At 51.9% G+C, this 27,801-nt stretch overlaps 1 protein-coding gene across 1 annotated transcript; it reads right to left on the reverse strand.

Moving 5' to 3' along the window:
* cyst (rho guanine nucleotide exchange factor 18 cysts) lies at positions 1–27,801 on the reverse strand. Its single transcript, XM_029113306.1, has 28 exons — positions 27,787–27,801; positions 26,532–26,666; positions 25,167–25,447; positions 22,848–23,121; positions 22,292–22,500; positions 21,669–21,860; positions 17,922–18,063; positions 17,176–17,424; positions 15,821–15,890; positions 14,371–14,459; positions 14,018–14,058; positions 10,954–11,179; positions 10,173–10,224; positions 9,956–10,008; positions 9,654–9,839; positions 9,210–9,335; positions 8,932–9,099; positions 8,313–8,514; positions 8,118–8,203; positions 7,702–7,909; positions 6,536–6,690; positions 6,155–6,374; positions 4,873–4,979; positions 4,057–4,254; positions 3,729–3,965; positions 2,612–2,832; positions 2,227–2,373; positions 1–61 (listed from the first exon to the last, which is right to left on the reverse strand). Exons 1-28 carry the CDS (start codon positions 27,799–27,801, stop codon positions 1–3), a joined length of 4,350 nt encoding a protein of 1,449 aa, XP_028969139.1.

Genomic DNA, 27,801 nt, shown 5'->3' on the forward strand with positions numbered 1-27,801 from the left:
CTAGTCTTCCTGTCGATCCCGTCTCGACTTGTGAGTGAGATACGAGCACTGTAGCACTGATCTGCGGATCAACGAGATCACGTGTCCAATACTCATCTGAAGCAACCAAACGGGGAAAGGGAAGAAATTGGGAATAAACTCGCGGTGTCAGTGAACCGCGACGTCACGTCTTCGGCGACAATCGAACGGCGAACCTCGAAGCTCTGCCGAATAGCCAGAGTCGAGTGCCTAAGTTCGATCGGATATCTATTTGTTCACTTAGTCAGGTGCCTTTGCTTGCTTATTGAGATAGAATAGTATGAATCATGTGTGGATCATCGATAAGTAAGTGATGAACTAAAAGACATAACTTGACCAGTGACGAAAATCATCCATCCAGTTGACCTCCGTTTTTTCGTGGCAAGCGTCGCGAGTCGCGGGGGAAATGATCATTGGTACCAAGAAGTTGATCAATCGTCATCGGGCGACCGAGGACGAATCGGGTTGGCGATAAGGGAAAAAAAACATTGAACAGACTCATTGAAGTTTTTATATGGCACATTCCTGTTTCCCTGATCGGACCAATATCCGAGGATTACCACAGCGGTCTTGAGAACGTTTTCAAATTCGAGTCACCAAGAAGGAACACCGAGAAGAGAAGCACAAGGCATAGGAACAATGATACTCTTCGTTCAGATTGCTTATAAATGGGAGCTGGGAACCGGAGATCGAATCAAGAAGATCAGGAGAGGGTTTAAGGGAAGTCCGAATCTCTGAACGAGCCCTAAGAGCTCTGCTGGGACTTTTAATGAAATATATTCCGAGTTATACTCCCTTGCTCCATGTGCTCAACCCAGATTGGTAGAGTCAGATCACGAGGGGAGAAGCTCTCCTAAAACCCTCCCGAGCTCATTCCGCTATCGGAACTCCCTGAACGGAAGGCTTCCCGGCGGTACGCGCCCCTGGAAGAAAGGAGCTCGCGAAGGAGAGTTTTGCTCACTCTTTCTTTTTTTGGTGCAACCGTGTCGATGACGCGGAGTCTCGAAGGGACTTCTCGATGCTTCTCCCTGCTCGCATTTCCTCCCGAACATTAGAAAACATAGCAGAAATAAAGTATCGCGGCTCTATATGCACTATATATGGCCGGCTGTCGGGGGTGCCAAAGAAAAGGGGGATGAATCAGTGAAGAACAACCTTGGCGATCGGGCTACATCATCGTCATTCCCGTCAGACTTCTACAATAACTATCATAGTCTCCATCGTCGTTGTTTCTCTCCGTGTCTACGCTAGGGAATTCATTCAAAATTACGTGTACTATAAATATGTTCGCTCCTCGTCCCGATCCAGACAGATCAGTGTGTGGAAGATGATGGCCTCGCTTGAATGTGTATAGGTGTGTCTCTCGATGTTCATGTGACATGAACGGTGTCTTTCCTTTCTATACGGTGGCTGGTAAGAGCGGCTATATCACAGTGAAATATACAGTAAAGGATTTGGAAATCGAAGTATTTGATAACAACACACGGACCACTAGTCGTTGCTGCAGCTTCTGTGTTTTTCGCTGATTTCGCTGTCGTTGTGATGAACAATCGTCGATTCAGCCGCTGCTGCCGCTGCTACCGGTGTGAGAATCGAGAAGTATCCGATCAACAGAAGATTTCTTTTTCTTCTTCAAGATCACGACGTGCATTCATAGCTGTGGAATCGTCGACCGTGTTGGCCCGCATGAGCATTGAACTTGGTGAGCAGGAATCAGGCACCGTACAGGACCCTGCTGTGCCTTGTATTGCTGTCTGTTGTTGATGGAGATGCTGCTGTTGCAGATGGTTGTGTGCAGAAATCGGAGGTTGCGCATAGTGAACCTTTGCGGGACTGGAGCCTGCCCTTACGTGGACGGGCGACGGAGCGGCCTGGGAAGACGCACTGTGGGAGCGCTGCGGAGGACCCCTCTTCGCCAAATGCAGCGGAAGTACCTGTTTCGGGGGAGAATTCTGAGGCTGCAGCTGAGGCAACTGGAGGTCTTTCAACTGTTGTTGCTGTTGCTGCTGCGGCGGCTGTTTCGAATGATGATGATGATGGTGGTGATGATGATGTCCAGGTAAGAAATGCGACAGACCCGTAAGGGCGGCCGGAAGCGAATTCGATGAATGACTTTCTTTCTCTTTCAGCTGCGGTGCGGGAGGTGATCCGCGGCGGATCCTCGAACTCCCCGTCGATGCAACGGACGAAGCGCTCGGAGACACCGACCCAGATTGTGGTCCACCCAGGCTGCTGAGATGGAAGGGCAATAATGAAGTCGTGGATTGAGAAGAGCGCATGTCGAAAGGCATGACTGACAGCATCGCGGGAGCCATCAGGTCTACAGAAGACACTGCGCGTCCCTGAAGAGAGCCCCTGAACGAAGAGAACAACCAGCAACAAACCGGTTAGTGAATTCAGTCTCTTGTGAAGAGCTAGTCGGGACAATTTCCCACTCATAGTATCAGATAAGGGATGAACCATTTGAAGGGAGGAGGAGGAAAGAGCAGGGGAAGGATTAGTGCCCTAGCCAACAATCCGCCCGATTTGTCAGGGGAGCGACTCGATTAGATTGTATTCCAATCGACATCGCTGGACTTGCCGGAGAGCCTACCTTGGTGAATTCTCAACGCTCGGAGGAGATGAAACATGTGTAGTCTGTAGGATCGTTTGTTGCGAATGCTGTGTGGAATGCAGAGGAGATCCCTGTTGCGACACGGTTGATGATGAGATAGGCAGCTGACCGATCTCTCTGGTTTTATCTAATTTCTCCAATCTCCTGAATAACCAGTCCCTCTGTTGTTCTATATCTTCTTGATCTCGTCTTATTTGCTCCTAGAAAGTCAAGTATACGCATCATTACCCAAGAGCACGGCGATGCGAGCATCGTAATGAGGGAAGAACAAAACAAAGAAGAACTGGAAGCCATGCTCCTATGTCGAAGCTCGCAAGGATTCGTCACAGTCAACAAGCAGCCGGTCCGGTCGAGACTTGCAGAAAACTCCCTTCGCAGGCAGTCCATTCTTGTAGACGAAGATTTTCGACTGGATAGCTGCATTGATGGAGAGAAGATATCCCCCACCCCTCCTCCCACCCGTGGCAAGGTAGACCTCTTCAAGGTCACACTTTCGTTGCCTCGAGCTCGGTCGTCCATTCAATTTTAGTAAATTGTAGCATCGCAATTAAATTAAGGAAAAAGGTCATAGGGGCAGTAACTCGTTTAAGTTCCTGGTGGGCGGGGAAGGAAGAGGGGGATTACGTCACGACATCGGGAGCAACAAAAATAATGATAAGTAGGTAGTCATTATTGTATGAGTATTATTCACGTCGTCTATGTAGATACTCAGGATCGGGGAAGTTCGGAATAGAGTTCGAAACTTCGAGGAGGAGAAGGAGAAGGAAGGCAACAATCGAGACTGGGTTATGGAAAAGCCAAGGGTCGAGATAGAGGGGGAAGAACGATAGAAAGACGACAGACAGACAGATGAAGACTGACCCTGTCACCTGACAGTGAGCTTGGTTCTTGGGGTTCTGAGTTTGAGCCTGTAGCTCGGCTTGTTGTTCCATAATCCTTTCCTGTACGACGTCGAGCGAATATAGGGAAGGAAACAAACGGCACACGGCACGGTTAGCCTGGGAACATTTCTTCGATTCTCAACGAAGACACCTGTTAGAAGCTTCCACACCTGCTTTCGGGCGAGCGTCGCTGGCTCGAGACGTCAAGGGCTCACCTGAAGCTTTTCGATTTCTTCCCTCTGACGCGCGAGTTGCTGACGTTCTGCTTGGCACTGCTTGTGCCATTCGGTTCGTTCCTGGGTGAGCTGTTCTTGGAGATTCCGTAGCTCTTCGAGCTGAAGGTCCGGTCGGTAAGACTGTTTCCGAGGGTTGCGGCACTGCAACTGCTCACTCATCTCCGTGGTTTGCAAGCGTAAACTTTCCATCGAAGAGGCGCTCTGACAGTAGAGGCACTGCGGGAGAAATACGTCGAACCCGATTGTTAGACCCAGCCTTGTTCTTATCGCCCAGCCCCGATTTTCGGCTCTCGTAATTCTGCCTCACCATTACAATCGAAAGATTATGAGTTAGATCGGAGATGATCTCTAGTTTTTCTCGTGGATCGTTCGTGAAGAACAAGGGCGTCGGCGAGAGTCCCTCGAGTTGATGTAGCGGCAACGGGGCGGGAGGAGCATCCTGGGTCGAATCGGATAAGCCTGGGTTGTCCAGGCCGGTTACGCTGCGTCGCTGGAGTGACTTGTCCTGAGGATTGAGGGGAGTTAGACGGGAGAACTCACTACTTCGACCCACGAGTAGGGGAAAAACGTGAATTCGCGGGAGAATGAAACTTCGACGGTGGTGCCACGCGGAGGCCATTGGGAGTGCTCGTCTCGGCAAATCAAATGACGTGTGGAACGAGGAATCGTTGGCGCGAAGTGAAAGGAAAGTTTCCCTGATTGAAGCCAAAACTGAGGATGGGAGCGAGTTCAGAACGAAATCATTACTCGGAAACGAAAACAGTTAGCCACGGGATGCAAGGTTAAGGTCAGACAGCTACAGAGTACAGCTTACAGTGGGGAGAAGACTTTCAGAATTAAAGGGTAGTGGAGCGCTCAATCGACGCGTCTCCAGGCCCTGAACATCCGGCGTAGGCGCAGCAAGGGAGAAATTTCCCAGATTAGAATTTTTATTTTCCAGAAGTATCCTCGAGGAGACCTAGCGAGGTAATCTAAATCCTGATTTCAAGATTCTAGAATTCTGAAGCAGTGATAGATCCTTAGAACGTCCATTGAGGAGGGTCTGTCCCTCCTCAATCACGTCTCTGACGCTCTCGCCGAGGGAGAATCGCAGAGAGTCCCCTGTGGGGAGCTTGATACTGACCTTGACCTGCAAGTGACATTCTGGGAATTCCCTCGAAGTATCCTTTTTGGTCCGTTCTTTTGCTGCTGCACTTTCGGCGCCGATTAGGAAGAGCTTTTTCTTTATCGCTGCGCATGGATAGAAAGTATACGTTAGCGCCATATTTGGCAAAGGATTCCAGGCCTACCGGCGGTTATCCCTACATGACATTCACTAGTGGTGGTGAGGCCAAAGTCAATCTCTAAGAGTACTTCTGAATGTTCGACCGGGAACACTAACGCGACGATTGCTTCAGGTGGAACTTCCGCATTTTCATTCTCGTATACGGAGGATCCACCTCTCTGCGAACCACTCCTGCAAATACTCCCACCTCCAACGCTAAAGCAGTGCCTTTCCTCAATGTTGGAACGCACGATTTGCCTCGAGTGATTTTCGCAGACACTATCCTCTATACTCCGGAACGCCCTCACTACTCGGGAAGATGGCAAGCTTCCACCTCCCTACTTTGCTACGGATAAACATTGACGGAACGTCTAAAGCGGAAATCCAGAATTTACAACTTTCAAATTGCCGTGCAATTGTAAAGTCTGAGTCGGTTTCTACGCGAGGACACCTGCCCCCGTACATGGAGTCGATCATCATTCACAGTTATGGCAACGCCGCGGAGGCAACTTCTGCCTTGAAAGCGACTGCATCTTCATTGCAACGGAGAAGCACACGTGATGACAAAAAGAAAAGGGCGCAAAAGACAAAAACCGGAAACGAGGTCGCTCTCTCTCCACTCGTGAAGTAACAGGTGTGATCACTGTTGCCAAACACTGAGTAGCTTAAAGCTCACTACAAAAGCAAACCCACACTCGAGCAAGCCCACACAAAATCATCTCGTCGTCGACGTCGTCTTCTTCTTACCAGTCAGATATGGAGGCAGTCCTGACGGAGCACCACCTGGTGTTTAAAATGTTTCAAAAATCTTTTCTCAGAGCACGCTGGGTGAAACCGAAAAATTGCATCTCTACGTCAAAAAAAAAGTCTCCCTTGACGGCGACTTGATTCAGAAATCGCAACCACCACGGCGAGAATCTATCACTACGAGCCTAAAAAGGGAAGCTCTATCCTACAGCGAAATTTCTTCGTCGAGTTGCGCTACCTCGGTCAAGCAAGCTCAGACTAGGATCCTTACCTTTCATTGCAGTTGCGTCAAAGCCTCCAAAAGTCTCCGCTCGTTTTGGTAGTACAGCAGCAACAGCCGCAGTGTTGGTAGATCCTACGCTAAAATCGGCACATTGTATGCTCTGATGTTCACCTGCACTGCTAACACTCCGGCCTAGGCTCTGGTGCGCTCCATCGGTGCTGTCCTTGCGACTGTTCCCCTCGGCCGCATTAGCAGTGGAGAACAGTTGTGGTATTGGAATTTGCGCGAATATTTGATGTACTTGACTAGCTGCCGTGAGCAACATCTGATTAGTCTCCTCCGGCGACAACTTTTGAAGAAGGTCGGTGTACTTGAAGTCTCGGGGGTTAAGCTGCAAAATAAAAAGAAAACACTTGTTTCTGATCGGCTGTGGTTTCCGTGTTCAAGCGCGATCTTCAGAGTCGCGATTCGCAGTACGATATGCAGGCGGCGCTGGCAAATTCGATAGAGTTTCGAGTCATTCCGAGTAGTAATCGAAATCGGCGACCGAACCTTATCAATGGTCTCCTGATCCACTCCGATCGTTTCCAACATCTCGGAGAGGATAGCCAGCTTCTCTTGGCATATCTGGGCGATCTGTCGGTCCCCATCATGAAGGGAAATCTGCAAGCGACGCAGTCGATCGCTGCGAGCCACTTCTTCGGCATCTGTAATGGAGAGATCATTCAGTCCGACTCGGTCATATCTCTTGAAAGGGGGAAGTCCAACCAGCTTGAATCTAACATAGTGTAACGAACGCCACGTTGCTTCGATTCCTCGAGGGAGTGAAATTATTGCCTCTAGTCTGGAAACGGCAAAATTCAAGTGATTCGATATCGGTCGTGCATTCTCGTGATTGTGTGACGCTGGAATCTGAGGTGTTACTCTTCTTCCTCCACTGTTCGGACAGGTCCCACGCAAGCAGCTGTGTGAATGAGTGCAACAGACGCTTTTGTGCTCTCGTGAGTCCGGGTCAGGTGCGGCAATGACATACGGTTGTGCCGCTCGGGCAAAAGGGGCATTGCCGTTGAGACAGAGGCTCAGTGATTGAGTTTTTAGCGACGTAGTTTTCCAACTCGAGTTTTGTCTCTCCAGGATCTCGAGGATTCAATTCGTCCATTAAATCATGGCGGGTTAAGCTCGAGGTAAAGTGCCGGTGATCAACATTCAAAGCGCTCTCGCGTAGATTTTTGCCACACACACCGTATGTTGGCACGGCAGCCCTTTTGCCCCACGCACAAGCTACGGGCCACGTGTAGGGCAAGACCGAGGAACTTCGAAAAATCCGGGGCTTTTCTACCCGAAAAAAAGAGCTCTTCCGAGCGCTGCTCAATCAGCAAAAAGAGACAGCGAGAAGTATGGAGTGTCTTTGTCCACGGCCGAAAGACGACGCCACTCAAGATCAGGCAGGAAGATCTACCGAACAGGGGATTGATGATGAATCAATCCAAGCTGGCGTCCAACTTACGGTGTGTGTGCAAGTGGTAGCGGACTCGATGGGGACTCCTGGTCTGAAAAATATCCTGAAATTCCGGTGGCTGAGTGTTCCTATCCCTCGCGCATGGAAACAGAAACCGCGGCTGTGCAACCGTCGCTTGCGATCGCTGATGCGATATCCGGGCGCCCCCGGAATCTCTTCCCGTCTCTTAGTCTGTTCCTAGGTTGCTCGTCGAACGTACCTTTCTCTTGGGAATCATCGGTCTCTGCTGGACACGTCTCGATGGCTTTGCGGATAGCCTCGAGCCATACGCCTTTTTCCTTAGGGCTCCCGCAGATGAACTCGAACATTTCGGGAACCTCTGCATTCGATGAGATGAGATATAGAGCCCTGGCGTCCTGGCCCGCTCTTTCGCGAACCAAGAGCTTATGCAGAGATATAACACTTGGCTGCAAAAGTAATGGTACGGACACTTGATTCAATGGCGCACTTCTCCGAGAGCCGAGGAAGGGAGAGAAGTGTCGGCAAAGAGCACCGTCGATGTGATTTATTGAGGGGCTCGAACTTCGGACCTGAATACGAAAATCCGCCCCCGGGCCGGGATAACGGACGTGACGAGAGATCATTCGGATAGACTTCGTTGACCAGGTGACTTACCTTGTTATCAAAAGCAGCGAAAATATATTTTTGGTTGTTCTCTTGCAAGAAGAATATGACATCTGACAACATTACTGCAGTCACATCTATGGGAAAATAATTCCGCATGAAAGTTCGTTATTCAACATAATCCACAGATTAGATTATCAGGCGGATTTTCTTCTTTTGGAAGGCCGACGTCAACCACAAACCAACCTATTTGTTTCCCGCGGGCATTCCTCAGAGAAATCGTCCCCTCGTATCTGAGCTTCCTATTACTTGACAGCAGATCGGATTTCTTGAATTTGTGGTCTTTCAAGTACGCGCTAGACTTCGCATCGATCTTATGATAAATTTCGAGAAGTCGTGCGTCACGTTCAGCTTCAGCGACCTGGGCGTTAACTCCGTTGATGACGTCCTGCAAGAGCCAGAAAGGCGTAGGAGCTTCATCGTCGTGTCTCCCCGTGTTGCGATATCAAAGTCGTACAAACAGCTCGCTGGGGAGGCGAGGCTTCTCGGAAACGAGATAGGCGCACAGGAGCATCTAGCGATGCAAACTCCTCAGTCGTCCCTGGAAACCCTGATCTTCGTCCGGACAGCGGTATAGTCCCACGGAGATCCCTAGCAGTCGCCTGCAGGTGTTTCAGCACCGAACGTAGCTATCCTGTTCCATCATTCACTGCTGATGCATATTGTAGCGAATGCTCCTCTCCCCGAGTGCTGGGCTAGCACTTATTAATACGCTGATATTCCCCTGTCCGTTTGTCTTCTAACAAGCTTGTCGCAGTCTAGCGAGAATGTGAGAACTTCTCGCACGAAGCAGCGAAGCGCGTACCTTTATGAGTATTTGAGCGGTCTTCAGTCGTTCGATCTCTTCCGGATGATCTTTGGAACTTTTTATGAGAGCGTCAATGAGCAAAGGATATTTGGTGAGTCGTTGCGTTACCAGGAGAATGCATTCTGGAATGCCTCGTCCCTTGCACAAGGCGAGACGGCTTCGTTTCTGAAAGATGTGGCCATTTTAGGCAATTCATTGGAATCTCCGACTCTCGACCTCATCGTGTGCTTCGGTGATAGGTGACAAATTAGACGGGAAATTCGTAAAGAGCTTACAGCGACGTAGATGGTGAATTTCTTGTCGGCTTTGAGGATTTCCTTGTAGACCGCAACGGCGTCTTTGTGTTTCGAACAAAAGTCGCCGTATGCGTTGAGCATCTTTGTCGCATTCTCTGCCTGGAACTGTCCGACAAAAACAATAAGCCACGTTCCGGATCCGATTCATGTCGTTGACTGGCTGAGCAGTTTTTCGGCGCAATACGAGCACCTGACGCGATTTCCCATCGAGTCAGAGCCCTTCCCAGGAAGGGTAATCGCTTGTACTACGATACATGATTTTTAATGCCACAGGGCAAGGCTAATATCGGCCTTCACTCGAGTGGACGCAATCGATCGTGAAGGAATCCGAGCTATTGATCGCGTGGGCGATGACGGGGGCGAAGGTGCCGAGGAAATAGCTTCAATTAGTGCGAGGATGGCCTAAGCCTCGTAGAGCATTACCATGTGAATGAGAACGTCGGCGACACTGTCAATGGTCTGGTTGTCCGGATTGGCTTGGCTTTGTCTGGTTCGCAGTGACTTCAAGAAATCACCATGGAATGCGAGGAGCTCCCCCAGGCGGGGGAACATTTTATTGACCACTTCAGGAGCCAACTGCAGCTCCGATAGCATTCCGTCGTAGTACAGCTGAAAGCAGAGGTGGGTACGATTGAAGAACCGGATCGACGCCAACCGTGTCTGTTCCGCGTAGCGTAGGGCGGAGAGTCACGCGAATACTTCGCGTGCTGCCTCCGCAAACTCACCTTCTCCATTATCCTGAGCGTGAGATAATGATGCTTCTCCGTTAAGATGAGTTCTAGGGGGAGTCGTTGCATGTTAATTTTCACGAGTTGAACCTGAGCGAAACTTCTGCAACTCGTGCTCTCGTCGTTGAGAAACGGCCGTGTACTCCAGAGAGCGCGCCTCGCGGTGACGCCCACCTGCGAGATTTCCTGGTAGAAGGACCCTACGAATGCTTACCGTAAATTGCCTCCTGACGCTTAACATCACGCTCTTTGAGTTTTTTGATGACCTGAAAAAAATGACCGTCTTGTTTGATCGACTGAGAAGAGAAGCGAGACGTCTTGGCGAGCGCGTCGCGCCCGAGGGATTGCGGATAATCGCAATCGAATATTTACGCGTCTTCGGAGAGCTACATATACCCGACGTCAGAGATCAGGGAGGAATGCCGACGAAGTGGATCGGAGTATTTCCGGAGTTCCTGAGTGATGCGAGCATCGCCGGAGGAAAAGGAGAAGCGATTGCTCGAGGCAATGCGAATACATTTTTCGCTTGGATTTCCAGTATCTCAACTGATATTTTGCTCGGCCGCCCCGATCAAGGTCTACACGGAGCCAGATCCGTGGAACTCGTTGACGTAATTGTTTGTGTCGTAAACTCTCCGACGTCTGTGCTTAATACGTCTCTGAGGAGTCCTCTTTGATGAACGAGGTACAGAGCCCCACGTGCTTCTCACAGACCTCCTAGGTTTTTTGTATTCCGGGGTGATTGCCGATTCCGATGAGAAGAAACAGAATGCAGGGATAGCACCGTACGAAACCGTGCGGGGAATCGATACAATGAACTGGATTGTATGCTTTGCGAATGCGTCTCGAAAGAACCGCGTATCGAACTGAAATATACTTGGGACACGGAACGCACAAATGGCTCTGGGGTCCTACGATCCGAGGACACTTTCGCGCGAATCGGCTAAAAATCGGTGGCTAGACTTTTCTAACATGTGTACTACACTAATTGTTACCTTTTTATCAACAGTCGCACTCCATTGCTGTGGCTCGTCGTCGAGAAGTCGCAGATATGGATCGTCGATCTCGGCGAGTTCTTCGACGGACGCTCCGCTATCCAAAGATTCCATCGAGGCCGAATTGACATCTTGCATGTTGAGGTTCTGAGCGTAGTAGTCGCTCATCTCACAGTGCAGTCCATACGGCGAGTCAAGTTCATCCGTGGTGCCCTTGGCTGCAGAACTGGGAACAGTTCAATCATCATCATGTTAGATCGTGAGGTTTCGGCTCGGAGATTATTCCGATAGCTCCTTATCATCCGATCGATGATAATTCATTTTGACCGCGATCGCCGTCGGCAAGCATTGTGCTCCAGACCTCGACCCCGCATCGGGGGTTCAAGGGCAAACCACAATTCCCAACTAACTGAATCATCCAAACGTTCATTCTCTTGGAAAACCTAATCCAAGCCTAATCCATTCGCTACGGTATTTCGTCTATCGAGGCTAATCCTATGTTTGCTTTTAGTCCCTTTTCCATGCATAACGGTGATATCGTTCATGCCGCTACTCGCTATAAGACCATGGTGATGACATCGATGACGGTTTCCGGTCGGGTATCGGGACAGGCGACGTAAAATCGCCGCGAACAGGCCGCAAAAATCTCTCTCACTCTCGGCGGACAACAAGAACGTCTCGGGACGTCGTCGCCCGGGAAAAAATATTTTCGGGACAGGCGTCGCCGGAGACGAGGGAAGCTGTTTCGAATGAACAAAAAAGCAAATGGTCCGCTGATTGATCGCAAAACGAGGTGTCGTTTCGGCGAACCTTTCAAAAGGTTCTGAAAAATGGCACGTAAAGGGTTCGGTGCGACGGTACAGACACAGCTGCATGAAATGTCATTCATGAAGATAACAAGGTGGCAGAAAACTTTCGGGTGTTCAATCGGTATCGGGTAAAGGCTCGATGATGACAGGAGAGACTCGGTTCGAGGGGCACAACAGGTGGCGAGGAGCTTGCTCTGGGTGGAGGTCGTTTGGTGAAGATGATTAGTGGTGATCAGGGAATTTTCGGTCGCTGCTCAGCTGATCCAGCGGGGCTCATCGCACACGGGGACGGACGAGCCCGACCGCCTTTCTCTCCATCCTCAGGCGGGAATCCTCCGGGGGGCCCGGCCTCAAATCATTCGATTTTTTTTGTCGAATAGACAGCTGAACATTGAAATTGCCAGCGTGAGGCGCCAATCACGTGAATCATATGACAGTTGAAGATGGGGATTCCTCGCGAAATCGCAGCCGTCTCGCTGTGCCGGAGAATTCAATCGAGGAATCACCGGCCGAGCGGGAGTATTCATCGAGCGAATATGTTCGGTCGCGATAATTTCTCTGGCTGTTCCTTTCAGACGAATAACCGTGAGGCTGCGAACTCGTGCTGATCTTGATGGAATTTTTCCGGCCCGAGGCTTTCCGGGTCGCCAGGTGACGTGGATTCCACGGCAAAGAAGGATTAGGAAGGAGGCAAGTAATATTCGGAAAAATGTGCGCGTGATCGGTTGAGCGGCAGGTCCGAAGGTTTGGTGGGACACTGGGGCGGGCTTTGGACATGTGGATCGTCGGGGGAAAATCAGACAGGACAGAGATACCGGTCTCGAATGCATCATTCATCGATCGTCCGTAGACTCAAAACGAAGAAGTATAGAACGACGTTTCGAATCGGCTCCGATCGGCTCTACTTACTTGACCCCAAGTTTTGTGGCCACCCGTCTCCACTGAGAGTAACCCCCACTGGGGACGTGGGGCTTTCGAGTCGAACTAAAACCGACCCAATCAGTTGAGAATGACAATCATCAATCACCATAATCAATCATCTTCGACAACAGAAACACCTATGACGACGTCGATAACAGCAACATCGAGTCAAGCGTCTGCAGCAGATACAGACGGAGGCTCCTCCCGCTATTTCTTCGGTTACATGGCCATGACCGTCTTCCAAATACGTATTTATGTAATCTGAGCGTTTTTCAAACCCAACTCAAGGAATTCTAAGTGTTAATCTAGCGTCATGACTCGTTCAAGTAAACGCACTCCGCAACTACGACTACGGCTAAAAGTTGGCGATGACAGGCTTATCTCGCCACGACTTAGTTTGGCTGCCGAGCAGCCAAGAGGGCGTGCATTCCTCTGGACGGCCTACCCCCGAAAGGCCGCTGCCGCCGTGCCTTTCGTCGAGGATAGAATATCGTTTTTTTTCGCGGCATGACTCGAAACCGCTCTTTCCCCGGAGCTGGCTCGCGACTTCAAGGGTGACGATCCCGCTTCGTTCAGTACCGATCGGTTGCTGAGAGCTCATCGCTTTGTCTTTGCTCCGAATACTCATCACACATGGCGGAGCCCGCAGCGAGTGCTCGCGGTCGCTGCGAGGAATGAAAAAAGGGGCGGCCAGCGGTCCTTCGTCGACCGAGTGAACAAACGAGTGACCAACCTGCCTACCCACCAACCAGCCGACCGACAAATGAGAGCCGGACGACAAGACGGGTCATATTAAATTTCACTTCGTCCAGCCCCATCTCATTCTATGAGCCCGGCTCTCTCTTTTTTTCCATCATCATCGACCTCCAAGTAGCCCGCGAGACGGCAGCAGACCGAAGCGATCTACGAAGAGGTCTGTCAGTCGACGAAACCCCCACTCAGCCGGGCAGTCGCCGAGCCAGCTCAACTTATTCCCCTATATAGCAAAACCTTTGTGTCCCTTCTCGAAGCTCTTCAAAGACTTCTCAGCGGACGAGAGGTGGATTTCCCTTGACAGGCATGACCGCAGCGTATTCAGTTTCTTCGTTGTCTTGCCTGCTGCTCAGACACAGTCAGATTCAAGCGCTCCCTCAGTCGAGCCGAATGGCGGGGGAAAATCAATATTTGGGATTGGCGAGAGGTGCCAAATAATTCTCCCAGGGAAGCGAGTTTCATCCGCACCGTTCCTCTCACCCCACACCAGTGCTCTCAACAATGAGCTTCACGGTTCGAATCCCCCCGTCGAAGGAATTTCATTCCCCCCGTATCTTCATCATAGCGGTGACATTTCTTACCTTGGCGACGACTCCTTGCTGGAACCGCCTGTGGTGTCGTTCTGTAAAAATGAAGAGTGATTATGGGCTTACGGAATCAGAAGCAGAGGAACGGAGTTATAAACCAGGAATCCTTCTCGACTAACACCGGAGGAACACTGGGGCGCCAAGCCAGCCTACGGCATCTCCGTTAGATTCTCTCTCGAGGGGACTGGAATGATCTATTCAAAGTGTGTCGATCCCGACCTCCTCCAAAGTTTGATCGCGATCGACACTAATTGAATTCCGGCGAATACTCCGTAAGAGCCTCATGGTGATGCAGTGGAGGTTCCAGGCCGAGCTGAACGTCGAATAGAAAGGGACGAGGTTCGTACCTGCAGAGGTGCATTTTGCAAGTTGCTTCGAGAGCTGGTGCCCTGTTTTCGGTCTTTGCTGCTGAGACTTGACGCGCTGGACTTCAAAGCTAAAATGCAAGAGATGCAAATTACGTATACGGCATTAATTCTGGCGGAAGCTTCTTAGTGAGTGTTGCTCAAAGCGAAGGCCTTGCCAATCATAGGGGGCTCTGAGCTCAAGGAACGTCTCACAAAAAAAACGCTGATCACAGCAAGGAGATAGTGGCTCCGACGACTTTAGATCCCGTCGATGGGAATCGCGAGCTCAAAGAACCGGTACCATAGATCTCTCGGATGCCCACGCAAAGATACCATTTGATTTCGATGATTTCGCACTGCTCGAGGAAAGCGAGCTGTTTTTCGAATGAGATCATCGAGCATGATCTCGCGCCCGTTCTAATTCAAGGGGACTCCCCGGTGAACGCTCATGAGGAGGGGCCATGGAATTCCGTCCCGCCAGCCCGGAAGGTGCTCTACAGAGGGGGTCCATATCCGAATCCGATGGCAGTCATACCGAATTCGCACGTGATTTGTGTTTGCCTTGCTCTCCGAAGGTATTGGGAGGGAGTCGAGTGCCAGATGCTCGAGAAACAGCTGTCCAACAATCGTGGCGACGGGCGCGGACATTCCATCGCCATAAGTCACACCGCGAGCAGCAATATTTGTAAGAAGCTGCCGTGTCGTCGGTGGTACCAACCTTGGGAGGTTTCACCTACCATTTGCTGTCTGCCAGCTTTACCACCCGTGCTTCTGCCCATTTGCTAGCCCACAGTAGGCTGCGCTGAATGCGGGAATTCCACAAACGCCGTAGTATCGACTCAGTCAGTAACTCACTCAGCTCTTCACGCAGCGTGCGAGAGCGAGTCTGCCAGAGTGAGCATGTTAGCACGTATCTGACTTCGGCTATCGAGCCATGGCTGAAGAAAACATTTCGGAGACAGCTGGATGCGAGCTCGCATCCGCGCATGCGAACAAGCTGTGGCGCCCAACATCGATCGAAATTTGGAGAAACCCACCGGACCTCTGCTTCCTTGCTGCCACAGATCTACCTCTGATGGTGAAATACAACCCGCAGTAGTAGGGCGACAAGAAAAATAAATGACATCCGCATGAAATTATGACGAGGGTATTGTTTTTGATGGTTTCCAGGCGCAGATCTAATTTATGAGGTCGAAGAAAATACAGCGAGCCGGGGATAGAGCACTGGGGAACGATGCGCGCAGGAGAAAAACGGATCGCTCACGGTCCGCAACTACGGCCTGTGGTCGGATTAATCTCACCGCTGTTTTGCGTGTCCAGACGCTCTTCACTCCGCAACGGACCCGCATGAGCATCGACGCAGCTTCCGCTCGAATTCGGAACAATAATGGGGAGCGAACTACACGTTTGACCTCGACCGTGAAAATAATTCCTTATGAATGTTGCTCACCTGATGCAAGATTAGCGGTGGATCTATCTTTTCCGGTTAGCTGACTTGCAGACTTATTGATCAGCATACTCTGCAAGGAGGATGAGAGAGTCAAATTGCGATCCCAGGAGGGACTGCTGAAGTGTCGCTTCGTTGAACGACGATCCAGCGAGCTCGATGTTCGAGGCTTGTAGTCACCAAAGACCACCATGTCCACAAGTTTCACATCCACTAGTTCACACGTTCAGCACTGGTTTTACACTCCGCCAGAATTGCGAGAATTGTCAGGTAGTCAACAGCAAGCAATTGTTATTTTTAGGCAGGGTACAACATTTGGGAAACGGCCTGACAGCGGACGACGCGGACTCGTGCGTGTCTAGTATTGGTGATCGTTCGGTCGGTCGGTCAGTCGCCCGGTCGCTTGCTTCAATGTCGGAGCTATTCAAATTCTGCAAGAGCCTCGTTGCGTCCGCCGTCGACGATTAGAGAGGGAACGGCTGACAGGTTGCTTGGCGAGCGGGCGGGCTTGCTTGCTGGCAGGCAGGCACACCGACTGACTGGTTGACGGACTGACGGCATATCTCGGCCTGTTTTGCTCGGCGGAGACCGTGGAATGGAGAGCTTAGAACGTCGCCATTCAGCAGCGGTAGTCACAACGGAGATCTGCCGTGCTTCGCCTGCTGGTGCTCGCGTGTGGTTCGGTCTACAGTCCGTTCGCCGTCGCAAGTCTGCCGCCTGAATATCCCGGCCGGTCTCTCGAATCGAAGACGACGGCAGCAACGTCGACTCCGGGCACGGTTGTCTGTTTCGTTGTATGCCCACGTAATCGAGTCGACCGAATCAACGATTCGGATGAGGGTTCCCCGAGAATTTACTAGAGCATGTTGAACATGTGATTATGTGGAACTAATTGAAGAAGAGGTAATGCCTGTGGGGAGGCTGGCCGTGGTGACCATGGAAATGGCAGAGAGGAAGATAATGGCCGTGGATGGCGCGGAGCGGGCGACTGAGGATTCGAGTCGCAGCAGTTTCATCGGCATGTGTACTTCGTGCATTAACGTTATGGTGATTCGTTCCTTTGCGTGAACAGCTGTAGTAACAGCAACAGCGGCAGCGGTGGTGGTTGGGGGAATGACAGCGCAGTTTAGGGTTGACGCTCTCGAGTGCCGACAGTGTTGCTGCGGACGTGTTACTCTGTATGACGGTTACAGCATAGCTCTTGATGGTAGGGAGAGGGGAAAAGAGCAAACGAACGAACGAACGAACGAATAAGTGAGTGAGCGAGAGAGAGAATGAGCATGAGGAATCAGGACGATATGAGCCACATCGAGAGAGCGGGGGAGAGAAGTGCAGGTGGCAAGGGGCGTGCCACCAACCTTAGGGAGCAACGATTTGAACTTGGTGCAGTCGGCGATCTGGTCCCGGCACGAGTGTTCATGTACCGCGACAAGGCAAAGCTCACAACGCAAGACAGCCTTGCTGGTAAGAGACTTGGAGCACACGTGACATTGAACGGAAGCGCTGTTGAACGGAACCGCCACGAATTGATGACCCAATGCCCTCGCGGGTGGGGGCGATGGCGTTCCCCCGGACGGCGTCGGTGATCCCGTTTTCGAGTCCTTAGCCTGAAACATTGCTTATCACCGCGCCGACAAACCAAATCGCAGAAATATATCGATAATGATGATCCGGTCGCTCGAACGTTACACGGAGCAGACAGGTCGAGCAATCAATGATTCACTCAGTTTCAATAGACAGTATATTCCATGACGGTCATGTTCATCCCCCTCCCCCGGGAGATTCATCGTCGCCCAGAGATTCGAGCCCATGTGGTGGCGGTTTGTGCTCGAGATAGGGAAAGAGACAGTGAGAGGAAAGAGGAAATGACAGGAAAATTGAGGATCCTGTTCCGTAGGGGCTAGCCTTTCCGTACGAATGAACGAACGTGTACGATGTAGTGCAGCAACTCGATGATGGTATCACCGCGGTGGACTCGACCGATATCACCAACTCCATCGGTGCGTCTCCCGCCTTTCGTGTTGTTTTCGCCCTTCGACAAATGGCGATGCGATTTTCCCTCCTGTACTCTCCGGAGAAGTTGTTACCCGCGACTCCAGCTCACCTTTTTCCTCCTGAAGAAAAGACTCCCTCGTTTCTTGGTTCGTTTGCCAATAAACTTCTCATCGTCTGAGTCGGCAGCGGAAGCAGAGGTTGCGTTGCTGTTGAGGAGACCGGACGCAGCCACCGGGCGACCAGTGGCACTCCTGTATCGAGGAGAAGGCAATCAGTCGTAGAAGTTTTCCCGACGACGAAGGCGGCTGACAAAAACGGAAAACCCATTCCTAGATCAACTCGAGCGACGACGAGACGACTAGACCTAGACAAAAATCTGACCACTTGACCACCGGAGGAATAGCGAATTCGCCAGACGCCTGTGCTAACATGCAAAACGATTAGCGACCAGGCTCCGAACAGATCTACGGACGGCGCGGCGTGCAAAAAGACGACGTCTAATAATCATCTCCTCTATGCAACGTCTAGCCTCGAAGAAATCGTGCAACACTTGACCCCAGCGGTTTTATGTTTTGCTGGAAGGTAAGCTCCGAGTTAGACTTTACGACGACTACGACTGCGAGGGCTCTGAATCGAGGCCCCGAGAGTCTGCAGGAGAAAGGATTGCGATCAATGCCAGATCGTCTAGCCAAAAAAACGGAGCGGCCCGAGTATTTCAAGATCCGATACAACTGACAACGTCGCTCCAAGCGGAATCTGCTCCGATCCCGTTCTTATCATGGCTGCTTCTCTCCAGCTATAGGAGACGCTTCTCGAGGTCTGCTGTAGAACCCTCTGATTTCGAGAACTTTCTCTCTGGAAGACGATACGATCAAATACCCGAGACAGGGGTTAGGGTATCGATGACGAGAATCAAACCGCAGCGTTGCGTGTTGCGTGGGAATGTGCATTTGGGAGGAGGGAGGGCGAGGAGCTATCCTCTCATCGGCAGAGCTTCAAAGTTCAGGCATCGATCATCAATCTCCGTCCGTTAATTCCATCGGCATCCGTGGGAATTAATACGGGTAAAATCTGAAGACCTCGACTCGATGGAAAGGATAAAATATGCCTTCGTATTCATTAATCGACAGCTGAGCGTCGAAGTTCATCAGCGGAAGGCGGAGCCGGTAGGGCAAGCCCTCCGCGAGAAGACAATAGCCGGGGGCAGTGCCGGGAAAGACGACGGTTGAGCGGAAAAAGCGCAGGCCGAGATTGTCGAGCTGTATTTAATCCGAGGTGCGGACATCCAGATGAGAAAGCCGCTCCCAGAATGAAGTCCTCCCGAATGAGTGAACGCAAATAATAAAACCGCGAATCCAAGGAGCGCTCCGCTAACTTTATCCTCCGTCGTTCAGAAGGCTCCGTCGTGGAAACGAGACTTCTACATTCTTGCATTTGAAATGATCGAGCGGTCGAATTCCGCGGTGAGAGACAAGGCACGACACTTGGCTGCTGGGATGAAATGGAATTTCTGCAATTTCAATACAGAACCGCCTCCGCAGACAGCACCGAATACGCGCACTGCGGTGTCCGGTATAGAATGCAGGGAGACCTCTTTCCACAGCTGGCGTCGGCCTCACGAATCCTCGACCGGACTAGTATAGAGCAGCATTTGTACGGGTGTCCCGATGTATTCGAGTGTTTCATATATCAGCGGATAGCCCCGTATGATCTGACTCCTCGCAGAAAACGACACACGAGAGACAGCGATGGAACTCTGAAGGCTCCTCTCGCGCTTGGATGCATGCTCCTTCGAGTATCCGCTTCGCCTGGGACAAGATGGTCATGGCGGGAAGAGTCTCAGCAGATCCGAGTGAGTCTACTCTGGACCGGAAAAAAGAAGAGAAAACCGGCTCCTCCAGGAAAATCCACTCAATCACTGATAAGAAACTCTTCCAGCCGATCGTGCGCCTTCCGGTCGGCTTGCTCGCTAGCTCGCTCGACTGCTTACTTTCGCGGGTTGCTTTCGAGTTCGCGTGAGCACTCCCTGTAATAAGAGCCTCGAGAAATATCTCCCTCAATTGGATTTATCGCGGGTACGAAAAGGATCGTCCTCGGCAATTAGGTGTCCGCCGCTAACCCTGATCGATGGATTCACTCGTCCTGGTCTTCGAATGTCAAGAAATCGCATCGGGTAGAGCGAACGAAACTCTTGCAGACAATACCCATACAAATCAAAATTGGAGGGGTCACGGACTCGACCCGCCGAGACTGTCGCTTCCAATGAAAACCCGATCGAGGAGTTGTTCCGAGTCGGCTGCAGAGCCATATGAGAGATCCCGTTACGGAACCTGCTACGTTGTGCTATCTCTCGACACTCGAATTCCACGAGGGATATCCGATTCGATAAGCTCGCAGCAGAGATGCAGTACGATGCGGAAATAGCAGGCTCAGCCAGGGATAGCATTTTGGGAAACTTCCGATTCCGTCTGGTGAGGAGAATCAGAGTGTGGATTTTCTGCGAGTTTCCGGCTGTTCCAATGTTTTGTCAGCGCCATAACATCTGGACGACTCACTCACAAACGGAATTCGTCTCGGTGAAATTCCGTTCCGTCGGAAAGCAACGCTGAATAAGTTGCTAGACGTCTACCGTTCCGCGGATTCTCCACCAGCAGCGGCTGCGGCAAAGCTCCGATCGTCTATCCAGAAATGCGGGAAAAAGTGGGAAACGTGAATAAGCTCTGATTGTTGTCGGCAGCTCCTCGGAGCCTCATCCACCGAGAGGGTCTCTACATCCGTAATGCAAACGGTTCCGGCTCGATTTCCAAACATGGAAAACCCTCATTAGCGAAGTAGGGAAAGCTGGAAGCAGCCTAGAGTCCTAGAGAATCGCTCACTCGTTCTTCCGCTTCGACGTCGCTGACAACTCCCGGAGGACAACGTAAATCATTGCGGGTCCACACGGGAGAGTCTCGACCGCACCGAGAAGCAGAACTGCATTTCCTGCGATGAGACCCACTTCCCGGGTCGGGACCCGAAGCGAAGAGGCGGTTGCGTCATCAGGAAGTCTCCCGAAGCCACCGAGCTCTGTGGGAGGTTCGATTTCGTTTGTGCAGCAGGGACCTCTGGGCCCGAGTCGCCGCTCATCGGTCGTGGTGTTTCACGTGCACGGCGAATTTCACCGAGGTCCTTGATGACCTCATTACGCTCTCGTCGCGATAAAAAAGAAGCAAAGGAAGCCGGTGCGCATGTAGATAGGGATAGAGCGGCTGGGAGCCGGTGACGTGCGAATTCGAATGAGTCTCTGGGAACCACTTGAAGCCCTTCCCAACTTGCAAATCATCCAGGCGTAAACACTCATCATAACGCCGACAAGTCATTTCGCACGAAGAGGAGGTGAACTCGAACCCGAACGGCCCCGACCGCCAGACAGCGTCCGTGTTCTCTTATGAATGGAGCTGCTCTCGTGAGCTTCATGTTGGAAAATCAACGACAGAAATCAATGAGCACCAGCGGACCCGCGGGTAAGGGACACATATCGAGCTCCGAGGAAAAGAAATTCGGAAGATGAACGCTCCTACCAAAGAGGAGTTGCTCCGCTCGTATTTGAGCTCTGGAGTCGGGAGCCTCACAGAGAGGATTCCCGGGGCTCGATCGCATCGGATCTCGCAGCCTCTACGTCACTACCTCGGATCGAATTCGTCGTATACGAGCGATGCGTCGTCGATCATCGAGAAGCGAGTCTATTCGCAACAAGCGGCCTCGTCGGTCGTGGTGGAACGGCGCGGCGGAACTGCTTCAGTTGGTGACTAGCCGATTATGCAAATCGAGTCTTTCTGAATAAACCTAAGTTAAACGGCAAAATTTCTCTACTTACTGCGAACGGTACACCGAAGCCACATAGTCGTGAACGGGGGATGAATCGTCAAACTCGTCCTCCTCCTCGAGGAGATGGACTTTAGACCTCTGGCTGTGCAGCAGGAGGTTCTTATGCGGCGCCCCGACCCTCAGGTGGATTTGATTCCCGACGCTCAGCTGGTGAACGAGGAGCGGGTGTTCCTCCACGCGGCTGTTAGAACTCACAATTTATGCAAACATCCACAAGCATGTTTAGACTACCGACAACTAATGACATGACGATAACACAAATTAATTTGGACATGGACTCCTCCCAAAACGATTTGACCAGTTTCGCTAAGACTTCGAAGCATAGAGTTGGCTCAGAGTGAGCCGAACAAGGCCGCGGGGCATGAACAGAACACGTTGACTGAAACCATGCTACTCCCACCCGAGGTATCAGCCGACTTTCGAGCACATAATAATTTCTACCATCACAGACTGTAGCTATCTACATGCGGCGGGTAGAAAGGCGGCTGATCTCTACGGGAACATCTCTTTCAACAATCATAATGAGAGCTCTAAGCCTCGAGTCTTACACTTTTGCCAACTCGAATCGAGGCAAAATGGGTTGGCAAGGAAAGTTTGCTGATATGTAGTTACCTGTCCGATTGGGAGTGCTGGATGAGAGTTTCTTGCGCAACAACAATGGATGGCGTGGAGATACTTTTTTGCAATGAATGATCTTTCTTGCTTTGCACTCCCGGTGGAAGGGGTTTCACCATCTTCGGGGCCAAGGGCGCTGCTGCCCCGCCCAGAATCGAAGTGGCCCCTGATTGCAAATCCTCGCGGCGATTGAGGAGCAACATGGCCTGGAACGGATGGAGAGAGTTGAGTTCCCAACTCCTCACACACTCCTTACACCTTTGCTTCTGGAGGCTAGTTCAGACTTCCGGTCTCGCCCGTGTGACCATTCTCCGCTTAAATGTTCGAGCGAGCTAGATCGGAACCCGGGATTACCCAATACTGGATGCGGCATCAAATTCATGCTTCATGATTTCGAATTCCAGTAAGAGTTCAGGCTACACCGCAATATCATCGGACAGCTCAGGAGGTTTTCTTCATTTCGAATCCGATAATATAATTCGCGAACGTGACTCGTGAATATCAACTTCAAGCTCTGCTCCGATAAGGCATTCAGTAAAACTTTTCCTCTTACCTCGCCACTGCTCGCCGACCGATGCGTTCTAGGGGAAGGAGGGGGTTGCATAGAGTAATTGTGTTCACCAGAAAGTGGTAATTGTGTCGGGACGCCTCTCGGTTGCGGAACCTGTTGACTCGCCCCACTCGGGGGTTTCGCCGCATTGCCTCCCGGAGACTGCTGTTTGGCGTTGATCCCCTGCTGCTCGGTACCCGAGGTGTGAACATCTGACTTCTCGGCGATTTCAGGTCCTCCGCTTTCGCCTGCTGTCTCTAAACTGTTCAGACTCACACTGAAACGAACAATGTAGAGCTATTGCTTGCGCGTCGAAACGGAGCCGCCCTAGCGTGGTCTAAAATACGACGACTACTACTACTCCCGCGGCTGCTGCTCTATAGAAGCGACCGACCTCCCCGAGTCTTCCCCAACATCTACAACACAATCATAATAGTAAGTATCTCGTCTTCCTGCTGACTGAGCCGTGAAACGGCCGCACGTTCGAATGTTTCGACTTTTGTCGAGTCGAGAACTACTGCGTCCCGTGGCTCGTAGTCCATTCGGAGCATCGTGGAAGTCGACGTCGTCGTCGCCCTAAGAAAGTTCGAGAACACTCTGCTCGATTTGCTCTTCGCCGACGTTTTTCTCCATCCGAACCGAATCGCCTCGCGCTCCGTAGCTTCCCGCAATACAGTGTCGAGAAGCGTGCGCGAAGGAACTACTTCAAAAGTCAGAAACTGGGCTAATTTCCCTTCCGAAAACCGAATGAACGAGCTCTGAGGAGACCCCGAACGAACAGCGAGCTCTACGCCTGGAAGATCGAGTGGAGCTCGCGAGATAGAGGGAATAGGCTTCTTCCCAAAGATACGGCGACGGAGGCAAAATGCACGGGGTTCTCGACCGCTTGACGTCGGGAGATATTCGGTTCATGACGTTGCGCAGGACGGCGATGAGCGCCATCGTCTTCAACAAGCCAAATGCTCGAGGCCATGGCAGCCGCCGCCGCCGCCATCGCTGCGGAGCCCGTGAGGCGAACGGGAGCTACGGCTCTGACCCTTAATGGAATATACCCCACTACCACGGAAATTCGTTCTGCCGGAGCGCAGAGCGAGAGCCCTCGCTGACCGGCGCGGCGGAAGAACGAGATCGCTTCCGAGGATCCGAACATAGAACGAAAGAGAGCGGCTGACCTCCAAAGAGAAGAAACGGGGTCAGAGGAATGAAATCTGAGATCCTGATCCAGAGATCGGGAGGTAAATACAATGAATGACAACGAGGAGGATCCTCGAGAGGATTGTCTCGAGAGCCCTTCTCCCGGTCGGTTCCATATTCGCTGTTTCGCTTTGTCTTCGTGACGACGGCGACGACAATGACGACGATGCGCCGAAAGCCACTCCCCTTCGTTAACCTGGCCGCGGAGCGATTCAAATTGATTCGAGAGCTGGAAAATCGTCGGAAACGAGCTGAAATAGGAGTCTATCCCCTGGAGCAAGAACAAAGGCAGGACGCGCCATCCTCATCGACGGTAGTGCTGCCGAGCTCGAATCCAGCTGACAACAGGAATTTCTTGCGCGAGTAGTTCGACTCGTCGTTCTTTTCCAAGTCAGCGCGCTTTGCGGTGGCCAATCCCTGTCCGGAAAAGGCAACTCAAACAGGAGGATGCCGTCTCTCGGAACCGCTCGAGCTCGGAACAACCGAAACCTCGTCATCGGCTCGTCATTCGGAGGAATCGAGAGGAATTTCCCCGTTCCGGGGAACGACGCCGTCGGTGGAAGGCCAAAAGTTTGTCTCCTCTCACATCAAATAAACAGAGATTCTCGTCTTATTTGAAACCTCATCGATCGTTTTTCTCGCGAAACTTTCTCCTATTGGGGAACTGTTCACGGACGGTAGGTTCCCCCCTCTTTCAGTGGGGGCGGGGGACGACATATGAATTCAGCTGACTCACGGTCAAGGAGGCCGGTACGTTTGATAGCAACATTCTGCTATCCTTTGCTTCGTTCAATAAGCTGTCGGAGTTTCATTGGGAAAAAGCATCGGGCAATCGTCGTAATGATATCCGGTCAATTGCCCACACGACCACACGACGACCTCAGATGCGAAACGAAATCGGCATCGATGTCTAGAATTCCCCCCTTTGGATTCCTAAATACGCACGTCCCTTTGTTTACGTTCGGAATACCGAGCGGAGGAATGCGAGTCTCGAGACAGTGCGAGTTGCCGACGTCGCATCGCGGCCCAGCCGATTGCGCTCCCCTCTCGAGCCTTTCTGCCAGATTTCTTCTCCGCCGGGCTCGGGTGAGATAAACAGCTGATTTTTTTTCTTCGCTCGGTGCTCACCTTCGTTGCAGTTTTATGGGTGACCGGTGCGACCTTTTACCCTTCGGGCTGCCGCTGCTGGATATGCTGCTGCTGCCGCCAGTCGCAGCTGAACTGGCGGCGACTCCGGCCTTCGTTAAGTCACTCCAACTCTGCCGACGCTGACTTTCCGGACTCTGTTGGAGATGTTTTTTCGCAAGACGCTGGGCTGTGTTGCCTCCGATTGAATTTCCGGAAGGGCTGTGCCGAACGTCGCTGGCCGAGGACCTTCGTGATGATGGGTTTGACGCTTGGAGGAACTCCTGCAACGCAAGAAGGATCACATTGAGAGGCTACATTCGAAAAGAAGAGAATTCCTGGAGACATCCGGTGCGCGAACGAAACCGCGATCTGGAACGGACGGACCAGACGATGGCGACGTAATCGTCCGGATCCCAAGAGCCGCTACTTTCCACCAGTCTGGCGAAGCAGCGAGTGTTTCCTATCAGAACGAACGTAAAGAACTCCCGTGAGAGCTCAGCCGAGGTGACCCGTGCAAGCCGACAAGCGCCAGCTAGCCTACTTGAGAGCTCGTCTCTGAGCGGCTCGCCTGCTTTGCTCCTGCCAGCGAGGCAGTCGAACCGACGGCGTTTTTACAATGACACAACTACTCGGAGCAACATTTCCCGGATGAACGAGCGAGCACCTCATCTAAATGCGTGGGGATCTCGACTTCAACTCGATCGGAGGAAGGGGCTTCCAGCGGGACGCATTTATTCTGCGCCGGCGGGAGTTCGGTTTCCTACCTCCCCTCCCCGCGAGATCTGGAGGACAGTTCCTCTGGTCCTTGACGATTTCTGGACGTATCCCCTTAGATCCTCCTCGGAGGGAGGCACAGACGAGGCTAGAGATCCCATCGGAAGCTGGAATCCATTTTCCGATCGAAAAGTTGGTCGTAGTCGTCCTCGTCGTCGTCGTACTTTTCACTTCCACGTGAGGAGGCGATGTTTATGAGAACGAATTCGCTCGGAGAGCCGTACGCTCTCCGCGCACAGCGGTAGCCGGAGCGGGTTCGGATGGAAATTCCTCCTGAAACCCGTGGAGAGATCTGCCGCAACAAAGGTCCTTAGCGGTGAAGCAGAGGTGGCGACCGTGTCGAGAGCTCGACAGAACTCCGCTCGAGGTTTGCCGAGCACAGTCGAAGGAAGTTGTTTGGAAACTGAGGAGTTCTGCTCTCGGTCCGGAAACGGATGTCGATCCGTCAACGGTTCCTCCGAAGTATCGGAGAACACTCTCTCGGGGAGCGCCACGCTAGCACCTAGCATAGGAATCCTCTGGCTCTTGCCTTTGCTAGGTCGGTCATTCCTCTCCATAATCGAGAAACGATCTGTGCGTACGACAGCTCACCTGAGAACTCGCCGGAGTGATGTCGTTGACAAGAATTTTGACGTTGATGGCGTCCTCATCGTCCTCCGCCGGCGACGCCCGTCTCGCCACCGCGTCCAGTGCCGAACTAGACACAGACGATGTTTTCGAGTTTACCTGCGAGAGAAACAATTGTGCTCAGCAATGGCTAGACACGAGTTAGCGTTTCCCTGCAGCTCCAGTCGAACGCCTTTTCGAGCCCCCGTGGCCCCGACAAAGGACGTCGCTCCATCGACACCTCCGGAATGGAGTTCCCCAGGCCGATAACGCGAGTTGTCGCTCGGTTGAATCAGATCGTCACAATGCGAGGAATATTCTTTCCGCCGGACTTCAATGTCTCGATTTCGTCCCTGTCTTGGGCCCCGTGCTCGTAATCAGGGAGCTGGAACCCGTCAAAGGTCCCGACGGATATCGACCGCACCCCCAAGGAAACCCTGGTTAGCCTCTGTTGGCTTGTTCGAGTGATCGCATAGCAATCCAGAAATGATTCATAGTTATACCATGAAATTTCCTCACCATTAACCGGGAATCTTCCTGTGCCGTTGAGCTCTGCGGCCCGCGTTGAGCACTGTTCATATTCGAGCCGCTGGCTGAGGCGGAATTTGGAGGATGGACCAGATGATTTGGGATTGAAGGACATGATGAACTCAGGCGGCAGAACGAAGGACGTCGCAAGACCTGGAAGAAAGGAACTGACTGAGTGAAATCCAGGAGTCCGTGAGCCTAAACGCCCCAGCACTATCAGTGACGATCCCAGGAGGGATCCCACGATCGGAAGTCACGACATGGAAGAGGGTCTGACTCGGTGATTATTTATCCTGAGCGCAATAGCTCGCCTCCGGAACAGCGGAATTGCTCAAGGTCGTATGCAACGGAAGAGGAAGCGGCGAGTATCAAAACAACAGCGAACCGGTATTCATAATGAATGCTCGGAAGGTCCTGACTTGATTCGCACTCGAAACGCTCTCTTCAAACAGCGTCTGCTTTATAAACTCTGACAGCCCAGCTGACCACCTCGGCTCCGACCGTGGTCTGAATGTGTTCGGGCGGGCTCGACCATCCATGCTGACGCGGAACGTGTAATCAAACGATGTCACTTTGTTGACTCGGAACTTTGTGTCGGAATTCATTAAAGTTCCGGAGCGAAAAGGAGTCACGAGGAGAATTCAGGGCAGCAGACCCGTCGAACGAAGCCAGAGAGAGGAACCATGGGAAAAAAAATCACAAATCCTCTCACCAACGGTAGAAACAT

This window comes from Galendromus occidentalis, unplaced genomic scaffold, assembly GCF_000255335.2.
Source record: "Galendromus occidentalis unplaced genomic scaffold, Mocc_1.1 scf7180000076543, whole genome shotgun sequence".
NCBI classification, from domain to species: domain Eukaryota; kingdom Metazoa; phylum Arthropoda; class Arachnida; order Mesostigmata; family Phytoseiidae; genus Galendromus; species Galendromus occidentalis.